The sequence below is a fragment of the Phacochoerus africanus genome, chromosome 3, assembly GCF_016906955.1.
Source record: "Phacochoerus africanus isolate WHEZ1 chromosome 3, ROS_Pafr_v1, whole genome shotgun sequence".
NCBI lineage: Eukaryota > Metazoa > Chordata > Mammalia > Artiodactyla > Suidae > Phacochoerus > Phacochoerus africanus.
In genome coordinates, this window is record NC_062546.1 from 87,957,644 (window position 1) to 87,983,973 (window position 26,330).

At 44.3% G+C, this 26,330-nt stretch overlaps 1 protein-coding gene across 4 annotated transcripts in view; it reads right to left on the reverse strand.

Moving 5' to 3' along the window:
• The window catches only part of CCDC93 (coiled-coil domain containing 93), a 106,787-nt gene extending 82,142 nt beyond the window's left edge, over positions 1-24,645 (reverse strand). For 2 of the 4 annotated variants that reach the window (XM_047772093.1, XM_047772095.1), the window contains exons 1-6: positions 24,421-24,632; positions 19,495-19,608; positions 17,710-17,804; positions 10,960-11,071; positions 8,440-8,538; positions 7,617-7,673 (exon numbers count right to left, since the gene is read on the reverse strand). In XM_047772093.1, the coding sequence (XP_047628049.1) occupies positions 7,617-7,673; positions 8,440-8,538; positions 10,960-11,071; positions 17,710-17,804; positions 19,495-19,608; positions 24,421-24,462 (519 nt within the window). In that variant the 5' untranslated portion in view covers positions 24,463-24,632. Of the gene's footprint in view, positions 1-7,616; positions 7,674-8,439; positions 8,539-10,959; positions 11,072-17,709; positions 17,805-19,494; positions 19,609-24,420 lie in introns of all 4 variants that reach the window. The other 2 variants (XM_047772097.1, XM_047772094.1) reach the window with 2 other exon arrangements.
• Positions 24,646-26,330: the final 1,685 nt, after the last annotated feature.

Consider the following 26,330-nt stretch of genomic DNA (forward strand, 5'->3'; position numbering starts at 1 on the left):
CTTTGGATTTATTTTTGTTGCTCATTTTTCTTCCCTTCTTCTCTTGTTCTCTCCTCTTCTGGCTTGATGATTATCTTTAGTTGTATTTGAGTTGATTTTTCTTATTTGTTTGTGTATCAATTGTAGATTTTTGGTTTGCAATTATTCTGAAGTTTTGATATAAGAGTCTATAATATATATGAGGTTGTTTTAAGTTGTTGGTTTCTTAATTGCAGGCACATCTCCAGTGTCCTGCATTTGTACCCTCCTCTTCTCATGATTTCTGATTTTGGTGGCATAATTGCGTGTGGATGATTTCGTATCTTTACTGTATATATACCTTCACTGGTGGGCCTTGTCATTTGTGGTACTTTTGTTTCTGGTTGTGGCCTTTTCTCTTCTGCCTAGAGACGTTCCTTTAGTATTTGCTGTAAAGCTGGTTTAGTTGCTGAATTCTCTTAGCTTTTGCTTATCTGTGAAGGTTTTGATTTCTCCTACAAATTTGAAAGAGAGCCTTGATGGGTAAAGTAATCTTGGCTGGAGGTTTTTTCCTTTCATCACGTCAAGTATATCATGCCACTCCCTTCTGGCCTGCAGAGTTTCTGCTGAAAAATCTGCCAATAACCTGATTGGGGTTCCCTTGTATGTTACTTGTTTCTTTTCCCTAGCTGCTTTCAAGATTTTCTCTGTATTTAATTTTGGTCAGTTTGATTAATATGTGTCTCGGGTTATTCCTCCTTGGGTTTATTTTATAAGGTACTCATTGTGCTTCCTGGATTTGAGTGAGTGGTTCCTTTCCCCTGTTAGGGAAGTTTTTGGCTATTATCTCTTTGAATATTTTTTCTGTCCCTTTCTCTCTCTCGTCTCCTTCTGGCACCCCTAAAACATGAATATTGATGCGTTTAACGTCGTCCCAGAATTCTCGGAGACTATCTTGATTTGTTTTCAATCTTTTTTCTCTTTTCTGTTCTGCATCTGTGATTTCCACTAAATTGTCCTCTACCTCGCTTATTCGTTCTTCTGCCTCCTGTATTCTGCTGTTAGCTGCTTCTAGTGAATTTTTTATTTCAGTTACTGTATTTTGCATCTCTTTTTGTTTAAGTTTTATATCTTGTATCTCTTTGCTCAGTGTTTCCTGTAAATTATGCATCTTTGCCTCCAGTTTATTTCCAAGGTCTTGCATCATTTTCAGCATCAGCAGTCTAAAGTCTTCTTCCTGGAGGCTGAGAATCTCCTGATCACTTACCTGTTTTTCTGGGGTTTTTCCTTTCTCCCTCATCTGAGTTACGGTTCTCTTGTCTTTTCATTTTTATAGGTTTTTGGTGTGGTGACCTTTTTTTACAAAGAGTAGAGTTGTAGCCTCTCTTACTTCTGGTGTCTGCCCCCCTTGTGGCTGAAGTTGGTATGGGGGCTTGCTGTAGGCTTCCTGATGGGAGGGACTGATGCCTCCCCACTGGTAGGTGGAGCTGATTCCTATCTCTCTGGTGGGTGGGGCTTTGTCTCTGGGTATGATTAGAGGTGGCTGTGTGCTTGGGGGTTCTTTAGGCAGCCTGTTTACTGATGGGTGGGGCTGTGATCCCACCTGGATTATTGTTTGGCCTGGGGCTTCTCAGGGCTGATGGGTGGGGCCAGATTTTCCCAAAATGGCCACCTCCAGAGAAAGGCACACTGATGAATATTCCCAAGAGTTTTGCTTCCAATGTCCTTCCCCCACAACAAGCCACATTTATCCCTGTTTTCCCAAGAGGTCTTCCAAGAACTGCAGTCAGGTCTGACACAGACGCCTATAGAGACCTTACTTTGCCCTGAGACCCAGTGCACATGAAAGTCTGTGTGCACCTTTTAAGAATGGGGTCTCCGTTTCCCCCAGTCCCATGGAGCTTCTGCGCACAAGCCCCACTGGCCTTCAATGCCAGATGCTCCAGGGGCTCTTTCTCCCAGTGCCAGATCCCCGCATGTGGGAGTTTGATGTGCGGCTCAGAACTCTCACTCCTGAAGGTGAGTCTCTGTGATACAGTTACTTTCCAGTCTGTGGGGCTTCCCACCTGGGAGGCATGGGGTTGCTTATATCACATAATCGCCCCTCCTATCTCTTGATGTGGCCTCCTCTTTGTCTTCTGGAGTAGGATATCTTTTTGAAAGTTTCTGGTCCATTTGGTTGAAGACTGCTCAGCATCTGGTTGTAAATTTTGTTTTTATGAGAGAAGCTGAGCTCCAGTCTTCACTACTAATCTTTTTTTTTAACAGATGCTGCCACATTTACATGTTATGTCCTGGGTGGAAAAGCCTTCCTCACAGTGTTCCCTGTAGAAGGGCACTGTAGAGCTATACTTTTATATAAGTAATTAATTTTTCTTTTTAGAGCCACACACAAGACATAGAGAAGTTCCCTGGCTAGGGGTTGAATTGGAGTTGCAGCTAATGAGCCAACCCACAACCACAGCCATGACAGATCCAAGCTGCATCTGTGACCCATGCTGCAGCAAGGCCAGATCCTTAACTGACTGAGTGGGGCCAGAGATCAAACCTGCATTCTCATGGATACTAGTTGTGTTTATTACTGCTAAGCCATAATGGGAACTCCCCAGAGTTGTAATTTTAAACGACATGGTTTCTGGGGGGACCAATAAGAAGTCTTTCTTTTTTTCCCTTGGCCCCTCTATTCTTATACAAAATTTTAAACATTACCAAAAAAATGCTCAACAAATAGTACATGAATATATCTTTGGGGGCTTTGGGTAAAATCTCACAGGTACTCTCTACTCAAGGTTAAGAGGGAATAAAAGACTTCACTACACAGGTCAGATAATTCCTGAATACGGAAGACAGACAGCTTAGAAAAGGAGAAAGCAGGCTGTACAAGAGCACACTAGATGAGACAAATGAGCAATTATGATCACCGTGCAGAAGTGGAGGGTGGTAAGGGGAGGCCTCTCCTGGGCTGTCAACAGTTTCCTCTGCTTATGTCTTTTGAAAATACCACCATCCATTAAGCAGGCAGTCTACAAAGCAGCCAGCTATTCTGTAAAAACAAGGTATGGAGAAGTCAAGAACACATGTCAAAGAAGCAGTAGAAGGACTGTCGATAATCCCTAGGAGGAAAAAAATGAGGCCAAGACAAAGAGTGAACTCCCTGAGGTGATGAGCTCAGAAGTTCCAGTTTGCAACAACCTTTCTGCCAGGCAATCTGGTAAGAGGTACCAACAGACTCAAGCATAACCTCTGAACCAGTTCCACTTCATAGACTATATCCCAAGTAAATAATTAAAGATAAAAGAAAAAATTTAGCTATGGGGATGGTCCTACATAACAGCAAGAAAAAAAAAAATACAAACTAGTTGAATTAGTCCCACACAGAGAATAATGTACAGCAACTTAAAATCCTATGGAAGTATATTTACTGGCATGGAAACATATCCCCAATTATACTGTTGAGTAAAATATGCACACAACAAAACAGAACATATAGTAAGTATCATGCCCTTTTTTTGTGATATCTAATTCTTTATACTAATATCCACAACTCTGTATTTCCCACTTGGAATATCAGTGGTTATCCCTGGCTGGTGGTATTAGGTGATTTAGTCTTTGTACTTTTTCTCCATTTCCTAATTTGTTATTATTATTACTATTACTTTTATAGTACTAGTATAAAAGAAAAAATAACTTTTTTTTAAAAAAAATTATGCATCAAAGAAATAGATGAGCTCCATAACCTAGGATGAATGGAAAACACAGGAACAGCCCTACAAAGATTGTAAAGATAAGAATAAACTAAAAATTTTTGAAAAATATTAATACTTTTAATATTTTTAAAAAAGAGGTTACATCTAAGCAAAAGCAAGTGGAGTCTGTTTGTTGAGGCACAATGATAACATGTTAATAGATGGAAAAAGAGAGGACATAGCAATCTCCCCTGGCATCCTTCTCCAGCTGGACAAACATCTTTGAATGGGCAAAGTCAGAGCAGATGCCCGCATAAAGGCCGAGCGCCCAACTGTTCCACATGCATCTGAGTCTCTGTGACCCTGATGAATAATATCTCAGGGTCCTGAAGTCAGTCAGGAACGTTACCACAAAGTTAGTGTCAGACACATGCAGGAAATCAGAGACCAGATGAAGACTGAGAAAACTGGAGAAGCATTTGCTGTGTATAAGAAATCAGACATAAAAATCAAAATCTGGCTGCTGCCACCCAGCTCTACAACTGTGCAGGAAATTTAGTAACCTTCCTGAATTTCATTTTCCTGATTTATAAAATGGAAAAATAACAGAGTTCTGGTGGCCTAGCAGTTAAGGATCTGGCGCTGTCACTGCTGTGGTGTGGGTTTGATCCTTAGCCTGGGAACTTCTACATGCCACAGGCACAGCCAAAAAACTATATATATATAAATTCTTGAGTGTTGAATGTGGATGAGGAGTAAATGAAACAATGCTTGTAAAATGCCAATGAGGTGCCAAGATATAGAAGGCACTCAATTGGTACATGGCAGTGACATGCATGTTTTATAAAAGGCTGGGTCTAGAAACCTGGCACCATATATGAGATGGAATTTAATCTTTAATCTATACTTCAGAATTTAAATTTGGGATTCTAGATTTGTCAATGAGGGGCAGGTAAGAGACATGGATGAGGCATCTGAAGGGCAGAACTGGGGAGAGGCTGGAAGGAGAAGAAAAACCCCTTCAGAATCTGAGACTTGCTAAGAACCTGTTCTGGTCCTCAAGGAAAGGCTTCATCCCCTTTACCAGGGGAAGGATTCTCCTTGGACAGAGTGACAACAAACAAAACCCAGCAAGCTTTTCATGTTCTACACTGCCTCACAAGAAGACAGGACCCGCACTCAGCCCTGGGGCCACTCCCAAGCCTCTGGGACTCTCACTTCAAGGTGGCAAGGAAGCAGGAGCAGAGTGGTGAGGGATGGATGTTAATGGCAATGGGAGCTCAGCTAAGAAGCCTAAGAAGACGGCATCTAGAAGTAAGGAGAGCATTTTCAGTAGACGGGAAAGAAGGCCAGCCAACTGCAAAGGCCAGCTCTGGGTTTTCTCTGGGGATTCTTTATCACTCCTGCTACAAATGTATTGACAGTCAACCGAGGAATAAGTTCACACATAAAAAATGAAATAAACTAAGCAATCTGAGCTATTATTGTGGAGACTTTATAATTTTTTCCCATTTTCCTTTATCTTGCTTTATTTTCTAACTAGTGGCATTTGCATTTTATTTTGAGGCTCAGAGCACAGTAGTTACAAGTTACAAGTGTTTGCATCCTGGCTCCATCATCACCAGTGTGACCTTGGGCAACCTACATAACCTATCTGTGCCTTAGCTTCTTCATCTGTCAAAAAAAAAACCTATCTACTATTACTTCATAGGTTGTGGTGAGGATCACATAAGTTATACGTAAATGCTTAGAATAATGTTTGGGCGCTAGGTATTTGTCATGATCATTACCTCTTTAAATCCCATTAAGAGTATAAGTCCCATTGCCAAGCAGGAGACGATTAAAAAAAAAAAAAAAAAAAAACCTCCACTACAAGCGAGAAGAAATAATGTGTCTCTGAGGCCTAAAATGTCTCTTAGGTACAGAAACATCAGGCCCAGATTCATTGATAAGGTGATTACCAGCGACGCTGGCCTTTTATTCTTGGCCATATAGCCAAAAAGTGTAATGTTTCTCACTCTCTACCCAGGGCTCCCTCTGAGTGAGATTACACATGAAGATATTCTTTTTCTTTTTCTTTTTTTGTCTTCTTAGGGCCGCACTCACAGCATATGGAGGTTCCCAGCCTAGGGATCAATTCAGAGCTGTAGCCGCTGGCCTATGCCACAGCCACAGCAATGCCAGATCCAAGCTGCATCTGCAACCTATACCACACACAGCTCATAGCAATGCCAGATCTTTAACCCACTGAGCAAGGCCAGGGATTGAACCTGTACCCTCAGGGATGCCAGTCAGATTTGTCTCCACTAAGCCACAATGGGAACTCCCACATGAAGATATTCAATTAAGCATTAAATATTTTTTACTTTATTCTTTTTGAATAGGTCATACACAGATTTTGTATCAAATTCAAACAGCACAGGGTTTATAGGGAAAAGAGAATTTCCCTTTCGCTCCTGCCCCTGGCCCCCCAGCTCCTTCATCAGAGGTTATGCTGTCATCTAATTCTCAGATCTTTCCAGAAAGGAAGCATCACTTAAAACAAGGGACTGCAACAGCACATCCAACCAACTGTAATGGTTATTATTTGCCATGAAAATGCAATTAGGGGGAATCTTTAACAGCATACCAGGTCTATATTGGTAAGTGCAAAAAAGCTACAAAATTATACTCACAGTGTAATTCAAATTCAGTATAAAAATGCATATTAGAGACACATAAGAAATATGTCCAAGCACCAAAAGTGGCTGCCTCTGTCCTGTTAAATTAAGGTTGATTTTCTTCCTCTGATCTACCAACCTTTTTAGAAAAAACTTTTAAGGATGTTCTAAACTGAACATCTATTTCACAATCAGGAAAAAAAAATTACTCTGCTATTCTATCATGTCTTATTGTTCTTATTATTTAATGATGCCACCAAATCTGAAAACCAATCTGTCTGGCTTCAGAGTGTAACTATCTTACAGGTTTTCCATTCCTCTCATTTCCAAAGTGGAATTGTGGAAAACATACAAATTACAACCATAAAGTGACAAAGACTTCTTTTTTGTTTTAAATGCTCACTTCATATCTTTCATCATCAAATTATTGTTATTCATTTCAGAGTAGTCACCTGGGTAGACCACGACTATACATTTATTCCTTTTTTTTTTTTTTTTTTTTTTTTACTGCAGCATGAAGCAGCTTGAAGTGGGATCTCAGTTCCCAGACCAGGGGATGAAGCCAGGTCTCAGTGGTGAAAGCACCAAGTCCTAACCACTGGACCACGAGGGAATTCTCACATTTATTCTTAAAGTAAAACAAACAAACAAACAAACAAACAAACAAAAACCTAAAAAACTCTATACATTATTTTCTAAAGAAAGAAAACTTCCACCCATCAGCTCAAGTAGGAAGGCTGAGGGATGGGGAGAGGGTGGTGCTGACAGGGTTCTGCTGGGCTCCAGCCCAGAATAATTTGAAAAGGCCCAAAGGTCTCCTCTGGCCCTGGCACTGGAAAGGTGGGGACATGAGTGCACGACCCTGTGTGGTTAAGACAGGTTGTGCGTGGTGACAAAGGCCGTCCCAGAGTTTTCCACACAAAGCTCAGAGGCTGCTCTGCCTCTTCAAAGCCATCACGAATGGGGTGATGACCTCCATGCATTTTCTCCAGGCCACCACCTGCTCTCTGGAGCTGTGTGACACCCACCCCTTCCACTGGCACATATGAGCAAGGGCTTTGGTTCTGGAAAATTGGAACCAAGGAAAACACAGGGCAGTAGTTGTGGCACATTCTACCCCAAATGGTGGCATCAGGAACTGGGCACATGTGGCAGGCAGGGCCTTTACACTCCTGTCTGAAGTCAGCTCCTGGGCAGTCCCTGCAGATTGAAACACTGGGGGCGGGGTTTTCTGTGATTTAAGGCAAAGGGCTCTTTGACGGCTGTGACCCTATGTTCTTCCCTTACAGAAGAACTCGGGCAGGGAACTCACTGAGAGGTCAATGACTGTCTTGATGGCCTTTTCTTTTCTTTTGCTGAAGTCATCATCCTGCAAGACAAAATGGAGCGATTAAACAAATCCTTCGTGAAGACTGAAACTCTTCTGGATGCTAAGTGATCTGTTTTATAAACTGACTTCTCGTTGCAAAGCTGCCTGAAAAAGTGTTGATTTTCTAACAAGCTGAAATATACTCTGCATGGGAAAAAGCCAGGGCCTCTGTAGATGCCTTCAAAATAGATCCCTACAGGCAGTAAGAAAATAGGGGCCACAGCATGTTATGATGAAGACAAGCATTCTCACTTCAAATCCTTATGAGTACTGAAACCTCCAGCAAATCACCAAGCTTCAGTTTCTTCATCTGTAAAATGGGAACAATACTGCGTACCTCAGGGAGCAGTCATGAGGACCAAAAAAGAGGAGGCATGTGATGTGCTTGGACTGGAATGTGGTAAGTATTTGATAATTATCAGCTATTGTTGTTGCCGTGATTACTATTAAATGTTATTACAGGCATGTCCTAAGCAGGTGTTCTCTCGAAAAGCTTTACATGACCACACACAAATATACTTATGTTCTTGTAATTCAATAAAAATTCGGATCAAGTACCAAAACTGAGGGAAAAAAAAAAATCGTAGGGTTTGCCACTCAGTGCCCACTTAAGGAGGCAGTTTAACAAGCCAGGAGGTGCCTTTCGGTGCTGAGCAGAGGCACCATGTGGAAGGGGGTACAGGGGAGCTGAGCTCACTCTGGTCCCCGGGAGCCTCAAACTGTGCCTCACGTTCTCGGCAGGACAAAAACAGGGCAGAACACTGACCTCGGGGAGGCTGTACGTCTTCTGGAACTGGGACACAGAATAGGCGCGGATGTAGTCGCCCATCTCTTCTTTAGTTTCTATGGCTCGCTTCACCAGCCACTAGGAAGAAAGGTAGGAAATGTGAGCTGACAGGGATAAAACACCACAGGGTGAAGCCCAACTCAGAGGTGCCCAAGTCGAGGACCTAGACAACAGAAGATGAAGTGACCAGGCGATGAGCAACTAGCCATACCCACTGCCCTACAGGAAAAGCAGCTGCTGGGCATCTGGATGCTGAGGCCCAGAGGCCTTAGAGCCTCGCTTGAGAAGCCCGGGCCTCAGGTTCCTGCTCTCTGTGAAGTGGAGGTGACAGTATCAGCTCCTTTCACCTCATGTAGCGACTATGGGAGCAAATGAAACACAAGTACTAGCGAGCTCCCTAAACACCTGGGGTCCAACACAAACCCAGCTACTCCCCAAGCCTCCCAGGGTCCACTGGTAGATCCTTCTGGAACTCTCTCCTTCTGGTGCCACTGGTACCACAGATCAGAGACAGAGAAGAGAACCAGTGAGAACATCTAGTATGACCCTCATCTGACAGGTGAAAAAAATCCCCAATATTCAGACTTTTTTTAGGGGAGGCACACCTGTGGCATGTGGAAGTTCCCAGGGCAGGGAGTGAACCTGCACCACAGCAGCAACCTGAGCCACTGCAGTGACAACACTGGATCCCCAACCCATGTAACATGAGCTGAGGCGCTCACATCCAGACAGGAAGTCTGCTGGCATTCCACTCTCAAACCAACTGTAGAAAAGCACTTCCTTTTCACCCCCTTCTCATTTCTGGACTGGACTTTTGGTCCTCAAAGTTCTAGCAGAGGACAGAGTAAGGTCTAGTCACCAGAAATCCAGGCTTTGGGGAAAAGGCAACAACTTCGAAGTAGGATGCTGTTGGAGCTTTTGGGAAGAATCTACCAGGGGTTCCCTACTTCCTGTGTCACAGAAAGGACAGGGTACCATCCCCTTAACAAACATACAGACCAAATCCTGGTTAAAGGCTTAGCCTTAAATTTACATATTTCAGTTACAAACTTCAACATATATGATTTACAATCTAGTGCAGGGGAGCATTCTTAGGAATAGCAACGGCAACAGAAACAACTACGTAACACTCAGAACGCATTTACCGAAACATGCCAGTATTTCAGCCAAGCGCTTACGCATAATAACTTACTCAACATGCATTCTAGCAGGCAGGTGCTATGATTATTTCTACTTCACAGGTAAGAAGTTAAGTCACTTTCCCACCATCGCACAGTAAGAAAGTGGCAGAGCCAAGGCTGGAACACAGAAAGTCTCTGGAGTTCAGGCTCTTAACTCCTACACTATATAATCTTAACAGAATCAGGAAACTTCTCTAGCAAGGCCTGTGTGGCTTTCCTCTGCATGGCTGTACTGTGGGGGAGGCGAAAGCACAGGGCTTAAAGACAAGGAGTTGAGACCCATATCTGCCTCTCTACCCTCCACTCTCTGTCCTTAAGCAAATCGACTATCCTCTCTTTCCTCAGATGTGAGACTGGAATTACAACAGATGCTTCAAGGAACTCTATTGGGATCCAAGGCAAAGTAGTACTGTTCATAAAATAGGCAACAAAAGTGAGTCCCCCTGCTCCTTCTCCTTTTAGGGTGCCTGGAGGAGAGGCCAAGACCCAAGAAGCTCACGGAATCCAGGAAGCTGTACAGCATGAGCAGCTTAATCATGAGGCCTTGGGGAAAAGCCAGGTGGAGATAAATCTATTAGAAGTTTAGCCTGCAAATACAGACTGAATGCCTACAAAGTGCCAGACACTTCATGAGGTGCCAGAGACACAGCAGTGAACAGGAGAGAGTCCTCAAAAAGCTTATAGTCTGACGAGAGACACACATAAGCAAGCAGATGCCTGAATATAACTGTCACAAAGGTCAGAAAGGAAGATTCCAGTGAAGGTAGGGAATTGGGTGTAAGAGAGGATGGAGCAAAGGGACCTACGGTAGATCTGGGGCTCCAGGGAAGCTTTCCCGAGGAGGCTTTTTGGGACTGAGGTCTGAAGGATGAACATGAATTAAGCAGCTGAGAAGTGGGGAGCTTTCCAGCCTGAAGGAAAATCCTGTGACAGGCGCGCAGCATGTATGAGGAAACCTGACACAAAGTCAGAGGGGCTAGAATAGGAAGAGCAAAGTAAAGCAAGGAATAAAAGGAAGACAGATACACAGGTTGAAGGGGACCAGAGTATGGAGGGTGATGGGGGTCTATCTTTACAGGAAGAGCAATGAAGAGTGACTAATGGGAGCATTTAGAGATCAGAACAGGTGACAGGGTGAAGGGTGGATTGAGGCCACCTTTTGAGGACGCCAGGGAGTGTCAAAATGTTCTGCTGCTACCAAATCCATGCCACACCCATCAGACAAGGGATCCAGGCTACACGGCCTGAGAGCCAGACCTGTTGCAGTAATTCTGATGTGCAGAGCTCAGAGCACAGGAAACCATGAAGATGCGCTCACCTGGACAACAGGAAAGATGTGAATGAAATCCATCCCCTGGATCTGGTGGGGCTCTAGCTGGTGTGGACATTTCATTCTTGGCAGGACAGAGACAATTTTTTCTGACAGAGCTCTGTTTGGGGGAAAAAAACAAGCCAAGGGTGAGAACATTCTAAGTGTCCCTTGAGACATCTCTCAAGTGTGAGCAGTGTCCCCAAGGAAACTGGGGCTTTTCAGTACCATACTATGACCAGTTTCTCCTGGCTGACTATAAAGTGAGGGCAATCTGCACAATTTACATTTATTTATGTATTTGTTTATGTCTTTTTAGGGCCACACTTGCGGCATGTGTAAGTTCCCAGGCTGGGGGTCGAATTAGAACTGTAGCTGCCGGCTTACACCACAGCCACAGCAACTTGGGTTCCAAGCCATGTCTGTGACTACACAGCTCACAGCAACAGTGGATCCTTAACCCAGTGAGCAAGGCCAGAGATCGAACCTGCATCCTCATGGATACTAGTTGGGTTTGTTACTGATGAGCCACAAGAGGAACTCCCATTAGCACAATTTAGATGTGAGTGTGAGAGAGAGAGAGAGAGAGAGAGTGTGTGTGTGTGAGGCCAGAAGACTGCCTTTATTTTAAGAGTGCATTCTTCTTAGTTTTTATATTAAAATATTTAGTTTATGAAGTTGTGATGTTTGTGGTGTAAGTTATTATTTTTAAACATCCTTATATGGTAAAATAAAAAGTTATTAACGCTGCATATTCTTTTATGTTTTACTTCGCTGCCCTACTTTTTCCAAAGTCTGGAAACCACTAGCTTAAACATTAAGAAACCGTTTTAAACGTCATTCAGACAACAAATATTTATCAGACCTTGGGACAGGTGCCCAGAATATTAAGACAAAACATAAGGCTTCACACTTAAAAAGAACACTGAAGTTCTCTACACTGGTACAATTTATTTTTGAAATGAAAAACAGCCATGGAATTCCCACTGTGGCTCAGTGGGTTAGGAACCCTGGCATAGGGTCCGTGAGGGTGTGGTTCAATCTCTGGCCTTGCTCAGTGGGTTAAGGATCTGGTGTTGCCACAAGCTACAGAGTAGGTAACAGATGTGGCTTGGATCCTGTGTTGCTGTGGCTGCGATGCAGGCCAGCAGCTGCAGCTCCGATTCGACCCTTGGCCTGGGAACTTCCATATGCTCCAGGTGTGCCTAAAAAGATGAAAGACAGAAAGAAAAAGAAAAGAAGGAAGGAAAAAAGAAAATTAGCCTTTAATTTTGTAAAATGCTAAAATTAATCTTAGATTTTGGGGAACCACGCACCTTCACTCTCTTTTCAGACAGGAGGAGTTTCCTCCCCTGAAGTGGCTAGAAGAAGAGAGGAGAAGCCAGGCTCTGAGGCCCAGAGCATTCCCCTGCCTCAGTCAGGAGGTGAGCACCACCCCCGCAGGATGCCCAGCTGAGCCCTGGCCAGGGCAGGGCTGTTTTATGGCAGGAGAGACAGAGGCACTTGTGTACAAGGCCATTTGACCACAGAATTAAATCTTCTCTTACTAGCTGCTATTTCATCTCCAACTGTCTGGTTCCTATTTCTTACATCTGAATTGGATTAGATTCAAGAGGAGAGAAGAAAGGTTATTTGGTGGGTCTCCTAACCCCCAAAGTCATGGTACATAGCCTGGGAACCTTGAGAAACAGTTACAAACCATGGCCTTGTGGAGCGATATGGAGAAATGGGGGCTTCTGGCTTAGCCCACATGGAGAGTTTAGATTATATCCCCATCTAGGACACTTAAAAAAAGAATCTTAGCCAGTTACAGCAGCTACTGTGACCTCATACAAATGTCAGATGAAGGCCTTGGTGAACAAGGTCACTAGATTCTGACTAGTTGCTTCAAATGCAGGAGTCTGGGGTCTACAAAAAGTATTTCTTGTTCAAAGAAATCTTGTGCACTTCTGTCCTCCATGATCCTTCCCAGGAGACACACACCCCTAAACTCAGGCCCCGGTGAGAGCAATCACTTTACCTACACTGCCCTTTGCAGGTCTCATGCCTTCAGTCTTGGTCAGAACTAAGTAATCTAAGTACAGAAGCCAACAGCTCCCACGAATCGATCCCCTGGAGAACACACACCACAAAACCACATTTCTACCTAAACAGAGGCTTTACGGGGTGGGACCAGGATAAAACTGCTGAGGGGAAACAGTCAGACTCCCAGCTCCATGCATCGGAATAGCAATGTTAAGTCCAACACATCAGGGGAAAAGTGTGGAGGGGGAGACTAGGCCCTAACGCAGACATTCACTGGAGGAAGGACTGCTTGCCTCCCAGGGGAGACACAGGGGGAGGACATTTTCATGAAAACAGAAGAGGGGGCTGATCCCTTCAACCTTGTCACCTGTCTCCCAGCAGCGTGTGTGGGCCCTCTTTTCTGATGGCCTGTACTCAGGACACATGTGTCTTCTCTGCCATGAAATACGTACCCTGCCCCAGGGGAAGCCTGTGGCTGTCCAGCTCCTCCTGGGGCCTGGATGGGCCACTTCGGTAGGAAGGCTGAACAGACATTTGGCAACATATCTAAGGTTCTCTCTCTGATAAGCATTACTTTTTAATTTGATTTCCATAAGACTCACATGTCTGGTTCCCTAATTTCTTTGAAACTTGTTAGGTGAAGAGATGGGTGCTTAGTTGGCCCTGTCCCCCAGACTCTGAGCTTAGCAAATGAAGATGGTCACCAAGGTTGGCTCTGAGCCCTTGCTCAGGGCAGGTCTTAACTACATTCATGCAGGGCCACCTGGCCTCCCTCACATTTCGGTTGGACAGAAGGAAGGAGAGCTCCCTCTAGTGGCCACAGATCTATGGGTCTCTGTGTCTCTGAAGGGTTACTGGTTGCCTACAACCATTCAGCAGCTTAAAAATCAGAGGCTGGGAACACTAGTACACTGTTGGTGGGATTGTAAATTGGTGCAACCACTGTGGAAAGCAGTACAGAGATTCCTCAGAAAACTAAACATAGAACTACCATTTGATCCAGCAATTCCACTCCTGGGCATCTACCCAGAGAAAACCACGACTCGCAAACACACATGTACTCCGATGTTCATTGTAGCACTATTTACAATAGCCAAGACATGGAAACAACCTAAATGTCCATCGACAGAGGATTGGATCCAGAAGATGTGGTACATATACACAATGGAATATTACTCAGCCATTAAAAAGAACGAAATACCAGCATTTTTTGCAACATGGATGGACCTAGAAACTATCATGCTAAGTGAAGTCAGTTGTACAATGAGACACCAACATCCAATGCTTTCACTGACATGTGAATCTGAAAAAAGGACAGACTGAACTTCTTTGCAGAACAGATGCTGACTCACAGACATTGAAAAACTTATGGTCTCCGGAGGAGACAGTTTGGGGGGTGGGGGGATGTGCCTGGGCTGTGGAATGGAAATCCTGTGAAATCAGATTGTTATGATCATTATACTACAGAGGTGATAAATTCATTTGAGTAATAAAAAAATTAAAAAAAAAAATCAGAGGCTGGGATGGCCAACACCATCCAGCCAACCCTCTATAACTTCAGACCAGGCTCTCCCTGGCCACACCTCAGAGACGGCCCACCCTCCCAGTTCACAGAGGCTCAGAGGGAAGGCTACCAAGGGTCATTTCAGGGTTTACAACCCTCTTAAACCCACCTCCCAGATATTGCTGCCAAGTCTGCAGGTGTCAGCAGCATGTGGAAGGCACTAATTCTGTAGAGGGGTTGGGGCGGGGAGAGACAGGGGTTGGGGGGGAGATAGGGGTCGGCGGGGTTGGGGGTTTGGAGGAAGGAAGAAATCAATCAGAGGAGGATTCTTCTTAAAACAGAGAGCACATTATGCTCTGCTCAACACCCTCATGAGGATTTCCCACCTCATGCAGAGTGAGGCCCAAGGCCCTGCTCTGACCTATAGGACACTACCTGATCTGCCCCAAGAGCTCTCTGCATTGACATCCTACTGCTCCCCCACCCCACCTCACTCCACTCCAGGCCAGTTTCTGCTTGGGGCCTTCACACTGGCAGTTCCCTTTGCCTGTAACCCTCTTCCCTCAAGTCTTAGCTCCAACATCACTTTCTCAGTGAGGCCTACACTGACCTAAATCACAACCTTCTCCTACCCTACGTCCCCTGGTACCCTTTCTTAGCTTTAATTTTTTTCATAGTACCTATTATTCCTATATATAATTTAATTATTTATTAATTTAGGTTTTGGTCTGTCTCCCCTAACAGACTATAAGCTCCATGAGGGCAGGACATTTCATTAATGTATCCTGAACAATAGTAGAGATTCGATAAATATTTGCTGAGTCAAAGAACAAATGAAAAGAGATAGCTTTTTTTTTTTTTTTTAACCACACCCAGGTGAGGGATTGAATCTGAACCACAGCTGCAACCTGAGCCATGGCAGTGACAATGCCTGGTCCTTAATCCACTGAGCCATGAGCCACTGAGAAACTATAAAAAGAATTGCTTTTGTGATACTTTGGATATTCCCCTTTAAATAGCACCATTATGTTTCAGAAGTTTATGGTTCCTTTTTTTTTTGATCCCCATCACAACTCTTAGTTCTTACTGTAAATACTGCTTATAAGTTTACTTTTAGAATTTACCTGTAAATAACACATGGATAATTTACCTGCTATTGTAGAAAAGACTATAAACATCATGCCCTAAACATTATAAAAGTGGTACTATGAAGGTACATGGAGGTTGAAAGGTAGAAAGAAAAATAGAGAAATTAAAACAGTAATCCTACTTAGGACCCAGGAGAAACTACCTTATGTTGACCCCATTAGGGTCAAGAAATAGAAGCTTAAGTAGATTTAAATTATGCAAGTGTTCATAGAAAACCAGAAAGACTAGAGGATGAAGATGAAGGGGATGTAGTAGTACAGGTGAGCCAATTTCCCCCTTTCATTAGATGTGAGTGAAACAGGTGTATCTATAGTTGGAGATGTATCGGTGATCACTCTGAACAATCTAAAACCTACACAATCGAAAATAACTCTTCCCAGGAACAGAACTGGGGTGCAGAATGGGAAGAGGGAGAGCATCAGCTATATGTCTTGCTCCCTTTGGTAGCATTTGACTTTTTTTTTGAACCTTCATGTATGTGAGACACCTAAATAAAAAACAAACAAAAGGGAGTTCCCATTATGGCACAGTGAGTTAAGGATGGCATTGTCTCTGTGGTGGTGCAGGTTCTATTTCTGGCTTGGGGCAGTGGGTTAAGGATCTGGCATTGCTGTGGCTGTGGCATAGGTAGCAACTATACCTTGGATTCAAACCCTGGCCTGGAAACTTCCATATGCCTCAGGTGCAGCCGAGAAACAAACAAACAAACAAAAACCAAAAACCGAAAACCAAAACCCCAAGAATACAAATCTACCTCTGGACTGAGCCAGACCATCAGGGAGCAAAACCACACCTGGACTCCAGCACAGCCTGCCAGTGGAGGGCTTTCCACTGTGGGTGGCTGGATGTGATGCCACAGAGCCACACACAGATGTCAGGACACAGAGCCCACTACTCATGGCCAGGCGCTGATGACAGTGTCACTGGGTCAAACAGCACATCCTCCTTAATTAGGAGCTAAGAGATGCCTTTCGGTCTCAGTGTTTAGAATTTTGGTGGTTGTCAGGGACTGATTTTTCTTCTGTTGTATGGAAATGGTAAATTGGATAATTTAGCATATTTTTCTCTTTTTGCTGGCTGCCAGAAAGCTTAGAGGGAAATCTGTGCCCCACTCTTAGGAAAATGGGGCCCTTGTGGCTCTCACTGGTGTGTCCCTTATCCCCAACTCTGCCTTTCACCTCCTTTATCTTTTCTGTGCCTCTGCTTCACTTTTCCACTATTACTGCTTGCCATAATATTTGGAAATCATTTTAAATCCATTTAGGGAAGGATAAGGCTTCAGCAAAACAAATAAGTCACAGAATCATAAGATGAGATTGCAAACCCGCCTTCTCCCAGATAAGGAAACTGAGGCTTGCCCAAGGTCAGACAGTTGCTCACTGGCATGGCTGGGCAGAACTAGGGATCCCAGGTGGCCTCAAAAAAATCACCAAGCCCCTGATGAGCTACAGAAGACCAGCCAGGGTACCCTCCGGTGACATCTCTAGCAAGGAGCATAGGCTGCCTTCTCTCAACAGTGAGACACTGCACCCTCCCTCACTATTCCACTTCCGTCTAAATTTGCTGCCCTGGAAAGAGATACATGAGCAGCTGCTAGAAACTTTGATCAAGAAAAAGCATCAGAGATAGCCTGAACATTAGGTGATTTTTTCTTTTTAGGGCTGCACCTGTGGCATGTGGAAGCTCCCAGGCTAGAGGAATCAGAGCTACAGCCTACACCACAGCCACGGCAACACCAGATCTGAGCCACATCTGCAACCTACACTGCAGCTTTCAGCAATGCCAGATCCTTAACCCACTGAGTGAGGCCAAGGATCAAACCGGCATCCTCATGGACATGACATCAAATTCTTAACTCACTGAGCCACAAAAGGAACTACAAGTGACTCTTATATGTTCGCTGTGTGACCTTGGCTTCTTTTAGCCTCAGCTTCATAATCTGTAAAACCATGAAAATACCCATTGTAATGAAAACTAAAATATGTAAGGTGTCTAACACACTTTCTGGCACATAGCACACATTCAAGAGTTAGTCTTTTCTCCCCCTTTAGGCTCTTCTATGGCAATGCCTGAAAACTTACATTTTCTGACCTATCGTAGAGTTTTCCTGAAAGAGCAAATCAACGTCCACGTCAAAGTTGCAAGTGGTGATACACCACGTCATTCCTCCAACCACCTGCAAGATACACAAAAAATACCTGTTTTCTCTTTGCCGTTTGGGAAGAGGGGAAGAAGTGCAAGGTAGATAAAATACAAATAGTTTTTAAGACTCAATGAACATACGAAATAGTGTATCCTCAGAGAGAGAGGATATGTGTCCTGACTCCATCATTACAGTTCACCTAAACAGTGCTGCTGAATAAAGCTTTCTGCAAAGTCTGGAACATTCCATACGTACTCTGTTTAGGACAGTACTGCTTCACCACATGTGGTTACTGAGCACTTGAAATGCGGCCTTTTTTTTTTTTTTTTTTTTTTACTGAATGGACACTCGATGCATAGCCCACCTTTATGCTATACCATACCATATAATGTCTGGGGACAGACATTAACTCTCAGCTGAGAGAAGTCTTATCCAGTTACAGGCAAGTGCCGGATTCCAGAGGAATTACATGTTTTACAGACCAGACATGGGTAGCATGGGTGACAGTCTGCGGTTTGTTATTTCATTTCCACACATTTCATTTTTTTACATCTCCCTAAAGGAACTCAGAATCCCTGTTCTAGTCTTGTCACAGGATTTCTCTGAGATCCAAATGAGACTAAGGCTAAAACTCCATTTTGAAACAAAACTTTGTTAGACAAGTCTTGATATTAGGAAAGGACAACAGTGACTCTTATCTTTGGCTACACTGTAGATGCATGTGAGATTCCTAATAAAATACAGATTCCAGTCCCCAGCACAGACCTAATGAACCAGAATCTTAATGGCTGAGGCCTCTGTATTAGGAAATAATCTGTTACAGGCAGCTGGAGCTGTGGCTCATTGGAGCACTCAACGCTTTCTTCTACCAGGAAGCTTTCCTGGCTGCCCTGTCTGAACCAGATGCTTCACTGCTGTGCACAGTTCACTGCAGCACTTAGCAAATTGTGCAACTGTTCTATGCATGCTGGTTTACTGATCCCTCTTCCTTACTCTTTAGAAGTCAGGCTCTTTGAGTATAAGGCCTCTGTTCTTATCCCTGTGCCCTCAACACCCACTACCATGCCTTATGCATAAGAGCTGTTCAAGGCTCTGCTGAACTAAATGACTTCATCCCACAGTGACCTCTCTCTCCTCCATCCTCAGCATTTACTACCCAGAGAATACCTGGAAGTTATCTATGAGCACCTAGCTTGGGACAGCTCCCTATTAACTCAAATTATTTTATCTTACATACCTACTCTCACCCACATTTAAGTGCCTGGGCTGGGGATCAAATTGGAACTGCAGCTGCTGGCCCATGTCACAGCCACAGCCATGCCAGATCCAAGCCACATCTGCAACCTACACTGCAGCTTGTGGCAACATCAGATCCTTAACTCACTGAGCAAGGCCAAGGATCAAACCCACGTGCTCATGGATACTACTTGGGTTCTTAACCTGCTGACTCACAACAGGAACTTCTACATTTAAGTTTCTTGAAGGGAGGGACTGTTTATTTTGCTTATTTGTATTTCTCAAAACTTCGTGCACAGAAAGGATTTCAAGGCAAATCCGCTGATATGTGATTATTTTCTTTTAGGAGAAATGAATGAATCTAAATCAGGGAGAAATGACAACATGGACAAAAAGAAAGGAAAAACACAACCTCTTCCTCCTTTCCATGGTAAACCAAGCCATCCTACCAAGAAAGAGCCTAATGGCTAGAGAAATTTCCTCTTACCTTATCAAAAGGTGACAAGCCTTTAATTCTTGCTCTAAAATACCCAGCTGCAACCAAGAGCTCCAAAATTTCAGTCAGTTTGACGTTTTGTTCTTCGTCTTCTCTTGTTTCTACCTAAAAAACAAAAGTAAAAGGCTGGTAAAAGCTATCTTGAGTAAAGGAACGCCAGGGACATTTGCTGGTGCCACAATCTCATTGCCAAGGAGCAGTTGTCATTTCTGTATCACTGCATTCATGCAGGAGTACAGGGACTCGGTGCTGCCAGAGTCACATAGAAGAGGGTCCCTGCAGCACAGCTGGGGGGGCGGGGGGAGAAGACACGCAGGTAGCAGGGACTAGTCACTAAGTTATAGCACATCACCTCCCTGTTCTCTAGCAAGTGGCTTATGTGACAGGCTTCTTTGAGTGCATTTTAAACTGCTTTCAGACAGAAGAAGTGGTTAGGGCTTTTTTTGTTTTGTTTTTTAAACTTTATACCCATCTTGGTCCTAGAAGTTACTGACAAGAAGGGCAAGAGCAAAGAATTCAAACGAGTCCCTCTCAGCACTTCTCTTTTTGATCTCTACAGCAAATGTAAGGAAAGCTTTCAACTCATATACATTACAGGGAGATTACTGCCACATAACAGGATTGCTTTAAAATTAAGTCACATGGTATATTTAAATAGGGATTTGAGAGTTCCCTCTATAGTGCCGCAGGCTAAGGATCCGGCATTGCTGCAGCTGTGGTGTAGGTCACAGTTGCAGCCATAAATAAACAAATAAACAAGGATTTGACTTAAACTGTTTAGTTTATACCTTTCCTTCACTCCCAGGTTAGTTCAATACATCTACAAGTTCAATATATCTACATATTCCAGTACTTTTGCCTCTACTTACTTTTTTGAACTGTGCCTTTTCTCTCTTCCATTACTGCAGAAATTCAAAAGTGACTCTCTACAGAAAACAGTACCAAGGTATCCTGGTTCAAATCTTCACACGCACCTCTGACCACTCTCTTACCCAACAATACCTGCTAAGTCTTCCTTAACTATGCATCTCACATCTATCCCCCTTTCCCTTTTATTTGCATGTCATACTAGGCCTGTGGCCACTGCCTCTCAATCTTTCTTGCCTTTTAACTTGTCTTACTCCTTCCTTCCTAAACCACAGCCTTCTCATCATCCCTCTTTTGCTCAGCCCCCAGCCCTCATCATTAAGGCATCATTCATTGTCTATCAGATAAATTCTGAATGTGTTGGTTTTGTACTCAGATCTTTGGTCGAAACTAGTCCTTTTGGCTTCATCCTTCACCTGTTCCCAAACACTCCAGACATGGCTGTGACCAATCTAGGCAAGCCCTGCTCACTCCCATTCCTTCCCTACTCTCCTAATAGTCTCTAACCACCCAGAAACCATCTTTAAATTCTAGCTCCAATCTAACTGTCAACCCTGCAGCTTAAAATAGTCACTACTTTACATTTCAAGTTTACTGATAGTCCATATACGTCATGCAATTATCAACCTCTTCTGAGTGGCATGTCTGGTGTTAATGTACCTGTCTTTCCAAACAGGTTAAGAACTGCTCCAGGAGAGGACTCATATATTCCATATGTTATCCACCCACGTTTACTCCTCTGTTCTGAAACAGGATTAGACTCCAAGGACACACTTACTAAATATGGAATGACATGCTGAAGCATTACATAAAGTGCATAACCTAAGCCAGTCATGTATGAACAAAATGTTTTCATAGTCATGACACTGATAATGGAAATTCAGGTTTTTAAAGTACAAAATGCCAAGAGAAGGAGCATACACGTGAACACATAGTTGAGCATGGAATTAATAAAGTGACCATTAACCCCTTTCGATGGAGGGCGTGGGAGAGGGGACAGCCTTGTGAAACTGCTCATTTTACTTCCCTTTCAATGACCCAGGTATGTCCTATCAAGGATTCTTAAGGTTAGCATTCACTAGTTCCTAGGAAACATACAAAAATAAATATTAGTTATTCACACCTTCTCTTCCTTAGCAAAAGCTCTGTGATGGTTGAGAAATATCGACAGGTGGAGAGATTTAAAGAAGAGAGAAGATAAAGAACAGTTATGGTTCACAAAAATAGAATAGTAAAGGAAAATAGGATGATATAAGTATTTTCTTAAAAACTCCTGGGATGTAAAACAGGAAGCCTACATTTGTTCAATCATTTACCAGGAAAACACTTCCAAGAAGAGGACAATACATCACGGGAGGGTCATCCATGCCTCAGCCTGCACCTGATGAGCACCCATTGACTTCACCAGGTGCACGACCCATGCTCCCCCTCCACTCACCCGCCAGAATGGAGAAGTGTATGTTTGCAATGCACCCTATCAAATAACTTTTTGGCACAAGACAATGAATGGAGAATGTTAATAAGACTCCAAATTCACTTCACATATTAACACTAAAACAAAGTGTAAAAGGGTCACAGGGACTGAAAGAATACCTTCTCTTGAAGCCATAAAAAGTCACTGGGTATGGCTGGGTCATACATCCCATTGTTAAAACTAAAGTTCTGATAAAGTGACTATCTGTGAGCTCTTAAACCAGGCACACTAAACTGTCAGTTGTTTCATACTGTATGCAGTTCATGTCAGATGGAAGGCAGGGTCATGTCTAGCTATCTTTCTATCTTTCACTTACATCAAGGGTTTAAAAAAATTGATTTTAATCAATTAATGACAAAGACTATCCATATTCATATGTACTGGTCTTTGAACTAAATGATGGTAATTATATTATATTCACCCTGTCTGCCTCCTAATTTCCAGGAACTTAGAAAAGTGACAAAATAGACCCAGTCTCCTGACAGTGAAGGTAAACAAGGGACTCAAAGGAGCAAGCTGCTTTTCATTTTAGAAAGACCCTGCTGGTAGTACAGTGGGACAGTGAATTGAAGGGATTTAAGGTAGAACCTGGGAGACCAGACAGGAGTTCACAGCAAAAGGCCAGGCAAAAACCTGATGAGAGCCTAGAATAAAGAAGGCAAAAAAGAAATATCAAATCATATATATATACCATACATATATATACACATAAATATATATATACATACACACACACATATACACATACACACATAATGGAATATTATTCAGCCTTAGAAAATAAGAAGATCCTGTCATTTGTGACAACATGGATGAAACTGGAGGGCATTATGCTAAGTGAAATAAGCCAGAAAGAAAGACAACTACTGCATGGTACCACTAATATGTGGAATATTAAAAAAAAGGAAAGAAAAGAAAAAGTCAAACTCATATAAATAGAGAATCTAACAGTGATTTCCTGAGGCTGAGAGTGGACGACATAGGGAGAGGTCCCTTTTTACAAAAGGGTACAAACTTTCAGTTATAAGATAAATAAGGTCTGAGGATCTACTGGTAACACTATATTGTATAACTGAAATCCACTGTGTAAAGCTTAATTCCCCCACCCCAAAAGGTCAGTATGTGAGGTGATGGATGTGTCAGTTCAGCGAGGGGAGTCTTTTTATAGTGTATATGTGAAATTATCATATTGTACATTTAAAATATCTACAATTTTATTTGTTAATTATACCTCAGAAAAGCTGAAAAATAAGTTGTAAAACAAGAAAGAAAAATTTAAATCAAATCACCTCAAAGTACAGATTCTATCCTTTACAATCTCTGGTCCCATCAAAGCAACGTGCATGTCAGGTTTTACCTAATACAAGGGTTCTAACAAAATTACACTTACTAGGTTTTCCTCAGATAACAACAAAACAGATGTGCATTCTGAGAGCACCCCAGCCTATCCTTCCAATCACTACCTCCCTAGCTTTTATGCACAGAACAGTGCTTCCTTAATTAGTGGGTACTAGTAACATTTAAGAACTGAGGATATGGGGAGGGGAGCAAAGAAACAAGATTGGCCACTGACTCTGAGGGACCCAGGCCATGCACCAAGTAAAGGAATCCACTCCCCTGGCCAAATGCCTGCCTCAGAACCTTAGCAGGAGGACAGAGGTGCCGTGTGCATTCCATTTCTTGCAAGAATCTAGTAAACTAGACTAGCTCTTGAGTAAATCCACTGGAATAGAAGACAGATGCAAACCACCGAGCTAAGTGACATTTGCGGCCAAAAGGAAATGCACTTTTCCTGTCTTTCCAGCCAATGTACCTGTGAATCCAGAAACCAAGGATCATACTGTCCCTCAGGATCGAGTACTTAATAATAAACACATCTGGAAGGAAATGCACCCGTTATCTTTTGGAGAAGCAGTGGCGTTTCCGCCTGGCCACTGAGCACCACCAGCGAGCTCGTGGCCACTCGGGACACCGCGGCACGTTGACCCGCCCGGCCAAAACCCAGCGCGCGCAAGGCTCCCAAACTTCCTCCTGCTGGCCGGGCCGGAGGTGGGGGCAAATACAGAGTGGCATTCTCCCCCGACACCAAGGCGGCGACTGCTGGCCTCCGGGACCCCGTGGGCCCCAGGAGGCGGCGGCAGGCGCCACAAGGTCACCGCCCTTTGCACAACCCGAGCCCGGACCATCCCAGAGCGTGTCTCGTGACTCCTGGGCGCAGCAGACAGGGTTCTCAGCGGAAGCCATGCGGCGCGGGGTAAGGGGGGAGACTGCCCCGGAAAGGGGGAGAGGTGGGACCCCGGGCCCCGTGGCGCCTGGGGCTGAGTCGGGGCAGGTATTGGGATGGGAAGGCTCCCTCCGTCCCAGGAGACCCGGCACCCGCAGAAGTTTGTCCCCGCCCACACCCACGCTGGGGAGACCTGCTCGGGCTCTAGCTGTGTGTGCCCCGGGCGGTGAACACACCAGAGGAGGGGGGCGGGGCGCCCTAAACGCAGCCGGAACCCCAAGAGCCTGCGGTCCCGCCAGTTCGGCCCACTTTCAAATACCCCGACGAGTCAGGAAAAGGAGAGGTTCCTTACCTCCGGAAGATCCTGGCCCTCCGGCCCCTTGGGCAACCCCATGATCCCGTCGGACCGCCGTGAGGCTGCAGCTAAGCCCACCGAGCGTCCAGAGGAAGCTGTCCTCGGCCCCAAAGCTGCTACCGGGGTGGAGTGCAAAGCGAGAACTTCCTCCGCCTCCGCCGCCGCCGCCACCGCCGCTGCCACCGCCGCCGGCCGGGAGCGCAGCAGCTCGGCGGAGCATGCGCACTGAGGGGGCTGGAGCAAGACGCGACTACGCCTGCGCCAGAGCTGCGGGCGAGGCCCGGGCCCAGGCGGGATGGGGGAGTGTTTTGCAGTGTGGCTCCCTGACACGTTGTTCTGCGGAACCTTCGGGCCGAGTCTCTGTATTTTCCTCTGAGGTGCTTTGTGAAAGGACTACTTCTCTGTCTTGGGGAAATTTGGCATCCTGGCTCTCGTCTTTGCTTCTCACGGGCATCGGATGCTCCGAATGGGTTCGGTCCTCTATGCTAGCCGGGCTTCAGCCCCCTTGCTGCCGGGTCAGTGTCCGAGCACTGATGAGCTTGCAGACGCAGACTGGTCCTGGTTTCACTCAGAGTAGGGTTGTCCCCTGATTAATGCGCGTTTGGGCAAACTTCTTCATATATGGACCAAGGAACCACGTCGCGGAAAATGGGTTCTTCACACTCGCTGCCTCCCCATTGTCCGAGCCAGAGCATCTTGTTCCCTGGTAAAACGTTGGGATAAATGACCTCCACCCTCACCCCCACCATCCCCAACTTCTGAGGGGAAGATCATCTCTGAGAATTTGGCAATGGTACTGACGTAATTTTAGCTACACCACTTGGGTGAAGCACCCCTTGTCTGCCCCAGGGAATGGCAGAAATGCAAGAATAGTGTTCCTGGTCACAAGCGCCTCGCACCTGCTCCTTAATGGCTTCACCAGGCTTTTTTTTTTTTTTTTTTTTTTTCCTCGTTGAAGAAAGAGGTGAAAACTTGCTGTAGAAAAGATCCTTCCCTCTGTGTGTGTGTGTGTGTGTAAGGTGGGAAGGGCAGAGTGGGAAGAGTCTATGAGCCCGTTGGGATCAAAGAAGTTTTTGTGTGTGTGTGTGTGTATGTACCTTTCTGCATTCTTAGCATCTTAAAAAGTTGGTACTCAGTTAATGCTTGTTCTTGAAAAAATGATTTGTGCCTTTTGTACCCTTCCTGGAGTTTATCCTGACAGAACAGAAATTTCCCTTGAACCAGAGTATAACAAGTGGTTGGAAGAGAAGGACCATTTCCTTTTAAAATACAGTTAGTAAATATTGCTAATGAAACTGTGTGCCAACCCCCAGTCCCCAACAATTTGATGAATTTGAATATGCTAATTAAGGTATTATGAGAACTCATTTGCCTGTGTTGTGTGACATTTTGTTCTCAGACACTGTGAAGCCAGTGAAACTCAGGTGCTCTCTAATGAGCCCATTCTCATAACTTCCCAAATGTGTTATTTTTGTAATCTTAAAATTGTCCTTTCAGAGTTCCCTGGTGGCTCAGTGGGTTAAGGACCCTGTCTCTAGGGTCACTGCTATGGTGCAAGTTCAATCCCTGGCCTTGGAACTTCTGCCTGCTGCCAGGGGAAAAAAAAATCCTGTCTTTCCCTGAGATGGTATAGGATGAAGGGGACTAAAGGAGGATCATTTGTAGCCACTGTTGAATGACCAGACAGGTATCAATGCCTAGGGACAAGTAGCACGCTCCCAGGTAGCAGCAAATAGAGCTGTATTTAAAACAGCCTGGGGAATAGGGCCTGGAGAATATATAGGACTCAAGTAGGCTACCCAAGAATTCCCCGTTGTAAATGCCTTTACAATGCTTGAAACATACATGAGCAGCTATCTTTCCCGGTAAGAAATCTTGCTGTTTCACTGACTGTGTAGGGTGACAGT